Source organism: Priapulus caudatus, unplaced genomic scaffold (assembly GCF_000485595.1).
Source record: "Priapulus caudatus unplaced genomic scaffold, Priapulus_caudatus-5.0.1 Scaffold1570, whole genome shotgun sequence".
NCBI lineage: Eukaryota > Metazoa > Priapulida > Priapulimorpha > Priapulimorphida > Priapulidae > Priapulus > Priapulus caudatus.
This window is the reverse complement of record NW_014578631.1, coordinates 37,311-45,056: the sequence shown is the minus strand read 5'-3', so window position 1 is coordinate 45,056 and position 7,746 is coordinate 37,311. Positions and strand designations below refer to the sequence as shown.

Genomic DNA, 7,746 nt, shown 5'->3' with positions numbered 1-7,746 from the left:
TCTCTCTCTCTCTCTCTCTCTCTCTCTCTCTCTCTCTCTCTCTCTCTCTCTCTCTCTCTCTCTCTCTCTCTCTCTCTCTCTCTCTCTCTCTCTCTCTCTCTCTCTCTCTCTCTCTCTCTCTCTCTCTCTCTCTCTCTCTCTCTCTCTCTCTCTCTCTCTCTCTCTCTCTCTCTCTCTCTCTCTCTCTCTCTCTCTCTCTCTCTCTCTCTCTCTCTCTCTCTCTCTCTCTCTCTCTCTCTCTGTCTCTCTCTGTCTCTCGATATCTCTCCTTTTCATCAGGCTGCACCGTCACTATGGTTGCACAGTACATAGGTCGTCAGCACCGTTTCAGAGACGGGCGACAGACATAATAATGTAAAGCCGTTGGGCGCTCGGGAGGAAAAGCGTAGTGCAATCAATAGCATAACAAGCGCGCACAGACTATATACCCGTAACCACAGGGGGGTGGGTGTTCACAGAGAGCGCCGTAGCAAGCTGCTGAGATAAACAGCCAATACGAAACCCGACGAATGATATATACGCCGATTAATGAAGAAGTTCGCACCGGATATTGATGTATGACAGTTATAGTTAGAGCGGTTGTTATAGCAAGGCACGTTGTATAGCATCGGGTTCTGTGCCCTGTACTTAAGCTGTAAACGTGTAACTCGTGGGAATGATGCAGTCGCACTAACGATAAATATTTCATAAGAAATTATTCGAGGAGGATTCGATGCGTGAAATCAAGGCAACGGTTAACATGCGCTAGGATTGGGCCCCCGGAGGCGAAATTTTGTTTCCCACTTGAATTCCGAACCACAGCCAATCAGCGCACTGCATTCACTCGACTTCCTCGAAGCAACAATGTAAAATGAATACCCACTATCCCTAACCCTAACACTAACTATAATCCAACCATATAATTATATACGAAGTTATATACGAACCATATATTACAAAACACTATCTATGGTGGGTCCGGAACTCAAGTGGGAAAAAAAATTCGCCCCCCGGAGAGGGGGCACTCACCGCTGTGTGCTCGCCCCCCCCCCCTCTGCCGCAGAGACATTCATGAAAGCGGTTCTTCACTGTTTGCTTTGTTAGACAGATCGTTATACACTCTAACAGAACCTAAACCTCCTAAATGGAAATCACTGATGCAACTCATATGAAGAGCTTTAACGGTATAAACGGTAACAAACGGTTAATAAACAGTTCTAACCCTACGACATAAGATAGCTGTTCTGTTTCCTAACTTTATCGATCACTCGTAATCGTTAATGAAGGAATACCACCGGTTGCTGAGTGCACGGTCTATCACTTATTAATCACATCTATCACGGTCATATTACGTTAAATTAACAAATAATCCGCCAGCACTCGAGCGTGCGTCTCTGATGAGTGTTTTACGATTCTCCCCCGTGCCAGGTCCATCACGAGGTCGTACTACAGAAACTCTGTGGGAGCGCTCATCGTCTACGACATTACGAACAGGGATTCGTTCCTGCACGTGTCCGATTGGCTGCGTGAAGCTGGAGAGCACATGGAGCCGAGGAAGACCGTCTTCCTGCTCATCGGTCACAAAACAGACATGGAGAAAGAACGGCAGGTGAGCGAGAGAGCTCACTGCCCGTGATGTAGAACAAAGGCCTGATGAATTACCTACCAGATATACCTCGTGACGCGTGTCTTCTTACGCGTGCGTGCGTTGACTTGCGTGCGTGCATTGTGTGTGTGCGTACGTGCGCGTGTGTGTATGCCTGCGCGCGTTGTGTTCATATAATTTTTTGTGTGCCTACGTGCGCGTAGATGCCTGCATGAATGCATACGGGCGTGCCTTACACGTTAGGGAGTGTCTACTCAATTAGAAGTGCGCATTCACTAAATCTGGTTGAGATTGTTATTTTCATTTACAGGTGAGCGAGGACGAAGGTGCGAAGCTAGCGAAATTCTACGATGTTACCTTTTTCGAAACTTCTGCAAGAACTGGCGAGAATATCGAAGCAGTGTTTCAAGCAATTGCAACCAAGGTATGGAGTTGAGCCTAGACTTAAATCAATCCGCTACTAAGTGAACTTGCATAACACGTGTGATTTTTTTCATGCATTGTCTGTACAGGAACGACTTCTAAAGTTTTACCACAATATCCTGCAGTTTTAGAGATCTTGTAATACTTTCTATTTGAAAATAAACATCATCACCAAAGCCAAAGAATTCATTTCACCCGGCGAATAGAAACTCTAGGGATTGACTAAGCTTCATAAAACAATACAATCGCGGCGCGTATAGACTTGTAGTAGAGTGCAAACATAATAGTACCATTCTCCGCATTGCTGCGCCTTTGCTCATCGTTATTCTTCTCGTTTCAGATTTACACACTGCTTGAGAAGGGCGAGGTCGGTGTGGAGGAGGGGTGGGAGGGGATTAAATTCGGGTTTGGCCGGCCAATGCGACAATCGTCTTTCCAGCTACCCACCGCCGAACAAAATGAAACAGGATGCTGTTAGCATCCAATGAAATGCCGCAAATAATCGGATACGTTACAACTATACATGTGTGTGCGTGTACGAGTTCATCTATACACACCCACACCGAAATAATTATTTGTTGTTTTTGACAAATAATTATATACGGAAATATACGGCACGAATTATTAGAGAAATTATGAAATAAACTGACAATATTTAATTCGTCATAGTCAAGTCATTGACGTTGATTTCTAAAGTCTGGAGCGAGAACACTAGAAAGCAACAGGCCACAATACACATGACATAGATATGACCGCCGTATATTTGTTCCATGTTTATGCAATGCGCATGCACGTGCTCTGTCTTGATTAACCTGTTAGAGCAGTTTAGTTGCAGCAGTGCTCCGGTTGCTAAGATACTAGACGATAAAGAAATTTTTCTTCATGGCCGGGATATTTTGAGCAAACGGGTTTTCACATCCATCCAGCACGGCTATAGCAGTGTTCACTCTATTGCCACCGACTCCACCTACCAAATATGGGATTAACTCACGTATTACGTATTCTGCTGTCATGTTTAAGTGATTGTGTAAATGTTGTAATATAAAGTTGTCGTTACTGACCTACTATGAGAATCTTTGTAGATGGCGATGTTTAGGAGTGTACATGGACATGTAATTCAACGGTTACAAGAAAATGTCACAAAGACATGCGCGAGTCATTTGCGTTAAAGGTCAGTTTATACCAGGATTTGCTTTTGTTTGTAGTTTAAACGTGTAAAATTACTATATTTTGGAAAGATGTTGGTTTTGAAAGTTATATTAAACTTTGTTCGATACTGTATATTACCGTTGAGTACTGTATATATGTATATCATATACTGTATATGAGTGAATGACCCTACAACCCATGACCCTGCCACTGCCACCGTCAGTTTCCACCAACAGCAACAACTGCCACTCCACAACCACCCAATTACTCACATAAACGTACACTGAGGTGCCATAATGGATAGCAACAGCTTCCAATGAGAGACGCGACTGGGAGTGAAATGTGCAGTCATGTGCAGGAGTGAAATGTGCAGTCATGTGCAGCAGGGATAGTGTTTGGCTTCAAATCTATTCTACTTCAGTAGGTGCAGCCCAATATGCCCGATACCATACGAGCATAGAAAACTAGAAATGGCAGTTGTCGCCAACTACATGTATCCCCCGCGATCTAGTATGAATGAAATATCTCCGTAAGGACGTACAAGGTAGGTAAAGTGAAATAAGTCACAAAGACAAAGGTTTGTTACACAACTCATCTGCCTAAGATGCGCAAGTATGTCAAATTTGGTTACCTTAGCCTTAGGGGTCTTTGTACGCGACACACCTTCTCCCCAAGATGTGTAAGTATACCAAATTTGGTCGCGCTAGGTCAATTAGGGGCCAAGTTATAGAGCGGAAGGGAAATATGATCAAGGTCAAGGTCAAGGTCAAATGCAAGTCGCAGTGAACTGGTTTTGGTATGCGACACACCTTCTCCCCAAGATGTGTAAGTATACCAAGTTTGGTCGCGCTAGGTCAATTAAGGGTCGAGTTATAGAGCGGAAGGGAAAGTGTCTGCGGCGGCGGCTGGACAGACATGAAACCATAGTATACCCGCAGACTTCGTCGCGGGGGATACAATTACACGATGACTTGATGCCACAGCAAATAAGAGAATATATGCTTTGGCTTTAAATAAATTTAAGGTTACGCTTTTCTCATGAGATTAAACTGCAAGCTGACAACGGCGAGATATATCGCGGAGAATGATTTTTCGGATTACGGATATGTTGTGCTATCATATGTTGTATGTATGTGTCCACTATCAGCTGCCATCAATTAGACTCGCCACTAAAGATCTTTGCTTCTAAGATATCACAAGAAACATGGAAAGTTCATACCCTCCGCTTGTGGGTCAAATGTCACAGGACGGCTACTCTTCACATGAACAGCAATCGCAACAGATAAGGGACCGAGTATCGTTCGATTAAGTATCGATCCCACGACGTCTTATCGGATCACGCACTTCAAATAGCTGAGCAGCAATAATGAAGCCATCTCAATTTGGTCCATTATTGCTCACGGATGCGTGTACGTATACAGACCAAGTGAAATACACGCCTGTGCTATTCTACAAGGCGCAGTTCACGGTGTCAGACGAGCCAAAAAGCCATCGAAAGACGTCCACATTCAACGCTCACGGACGAAAATAATTGTATTTGAAAGACATAACTTACACAATACACACATACACGCACACACACAACTGAATAAATACCGAGTGCAATAATCGCACAAACGAATGTATGGAATCTGAAAAGGATATTATATACACAATCGGGGCAATTTACTTCTAGTTTGGTCACAGATGTCTAGACAATAGTAGTACAGGAGTGATCAGATCCAGTTCTATCAGATGTATAAGCACAACAATATTTACATACTACGCATATATATATATATATATATATCGAGAGTACTAAAGAGACATCTCATCCGTACTGGAGAATCACACCTATTTAAAACAACACATCGACGCGTCGAATTCGAGTGTGCAACGTTGAAATCGAATAACAAATATTTAAGTGTGCAATGCGTAGGGCCGTACACGACGATAGGGGGTCGGGAGGGGGACGAAGGGCGGTGGGAGTGAGACGGGGGGGGGGGGGGGGGGGGGGGGGGGGGGGGGGGGGGGGGGGGGGGGGGGGGAGTGGGGGGGGGGGGGGGGAGATATGAGGCGGGATAGGGCAGTTGCGTTCACGTGAGTATTCATCGCCCTTTATATATGTTACAATAACTCTGAGATCAACGTAAAACCACCACGCCGCTAGAATATCGACCTACGGAAACCGAGCCTTGGCGGCTAGTGATACAAGCACGCGCTACGACAAACGCACGCGCACACGCACACACACACGCACACGCATACACACACACACAGACGAAACATGTCGAAGGACTCACCGCACGTAGTACACACCACACATAGGCAGCAGCAGAACACGCTCACCCACCTATCTATACGTGCGATAGAACCATCGCCAATATCTTTGGGATAAAGCTTACCGTAAATGCATTACTAAAACGGGAGCGCCTGATCGGCGCCATTCAAACCGCATTTAATCATTCGATCTTCGCAACACGGGTTAATTAACTTAACATGAAGACACTACTAACTTCATTACACGTCCACGCGCTTGCACATCATGTGTATAATTAACATAAAGAAAACCTCTCAGTACGATACTGGACGTTGACGCTACCGGCCCACGCGCGAATAACGTAAACTCGGCAGTGAAATCACATTAAAACCACGTCCAACTATTTACTGCTCGTCATAATGACCATCCAAAACTGCTGACGCCGATAAAGTAAAGGTAAATCACGTTTTAAATAAAATTCATTGGACAACGTCGCTAAACGCAACACCGCGATAGAACAGAATCAAAACTGGAATAAGCGTAAAATGCGTATTCGAACCATACACGGCAGGAGCTCCCGCGGCCCGTAGCCATTCCACTAACACACATCTTAAGCCAAAATGCGTATACGCATGATTACAATTTACTCATCTAAATCTCATGATCTCAAATAAGGCAAGTTTTTGATTATCTTCCCATGATCTACGAATGCGCGGGTAGTACACACCTACTAGATTTTATATAATTACAATGCCGTTCTATATCGGCAGAACAGTGACTGAGTAAAACCTGACTGGCAATTACGGGCACATATATCACCCGGTACCTACTCAAGCAAACTGGAACGATACTATTTTCTTTGGGTATTTTTGCTAAAACTTGTTTAGCAGATAATTAATTACATTTGATACTTAATTACAATAGGTAACCTGGCCACTTAATTATATGGATTTGTCCAAACTCGGACAGTATTATACACGCGCGTCACACCAAGTGTCATACACTTCGGCAAGTGACAAATCTACATAACAATGCACTTCAGTGATCTGCGTAGGTATTCCTAATGACAGGACGAGTTGCCATGACAACATTACATCGCCTGCTTCACATCAACTGATGACCAATACATGATTTAATAAAGATGATAAAGCTAGAATATGGCGACTGTCTGGCAAAGGGGCGAGGGAGTGTCGCACGAAGAAGAGGGGACTTGGTCATGGAGGCCAGTTGCATCTATTTCGTTTGAAGCGAACCTCAAAGCCATTGTGAAGTGGCTAGGAAACACGCACACATACACACACACACACACGCACGCACGCACGCACCCACGCACGCACAAACATTTACATATAGACCAAGAGAATCACCATTAGCACTATGTACCTATGCAACTAACATCACGTCCCAGGGTCACGTGCAATTGTATGCAGAAGATCTGACTTATTCACAACACTTTCATACTTCACACACACACACACACACACACACACACACACGCACGCACGCACGAACGCACGCACACACACACGAAATTGGAACGTCTATCGCATGATAAATCACTAAGTAATACTAGACTGCCAGACATCTCATCGCTGCACGCACAGGGACTGCCTGCTCTGACTATACACGACGTTCCGCGTGCTCCAACATCAGAACATTAGCCGTTATTAATGCTCTGACAAGAGTAGCTATGTAGAACGACCACGTGGGTCAAGCCCATACCTAGATCAACACTTTCGTTGAGCTGATGGGCAATACGCAGACACAGCCTCCGACCGCACCAGCGTGTCAGCAGGCATATGGCGATACCAGGAAAGTACGTTCAGTTCCTATATGGAATAGAAGCCTGAAGACAACGTGGCAAACTACATAAGCGAGACAGAGAGAGAAAGAGTAATGCGTACAAGCGCATCTCCATACAAGTACGCACTGCAGGGCAGCATCACAAGCGCACGCTGCAGTCGCAAGCTGCCACGACAGATCGCCGCCCGATCTGGCATCATTACGGGATTGAAATACTGCGCGCCGGCACGCGCTGGGACATTTACAGCCAACACGTTTACAGCTTCTTCTCCTCGAAGGGACACGGCCAACGCCGAACCGGGTCGGAATCGAGAGCAAGCCAGAATCGAAACCGGAAGTCGGAGCCTGAAACTGGAACCATTACCATAAGTCATTACTGGAACTGGAGTTGGAACCGAAGCCGGGAACGGAGGCCAGTACTGGAACTGGAGACGAAACAGATACTGGAACCAAAGTCAATCCCGGAACCAGAACCGGAACCAGAACGAGCCGGAATCGGAATCAGAACGGAATCCGGGAACCGGAAACGGGGAGCCGGATCGCGGGG

General features: G+C 45.4%; 1 protein-coding gene across 1 annotated transcript in view; it reads left to right on the top strand.

Moving 5' to 3' along the window:
• LOC106817030 (ras-related protein Rab-39B-like) overlaps positions 1-3,289 on the top strand; it is a 5,139-nt gene extending 1,850 nt beyond the window's left edge. The window contains exons 2-4 of the mRNA XM_014821682.1: positions 1,408-1,588; positions 1,896-2,009; positions 2,349-3,289. Of these exons, the coding sequence (XP_014677168.1) occupies positions 1,408-1,588; positions 1,896-2,009; positions 2,349-2,486 (433 nt within the window). The 3' untranslated portion in view covers positions 2,487-3,289. The remainder of the gene's footprint in view (positions 1-1,407; positions 1,589-1,895; positions 2,010-2,348) is intronic.
• The last annotated feature ends 4,457 nt before the right edge of the window (positions 3,290-7,746 follow it).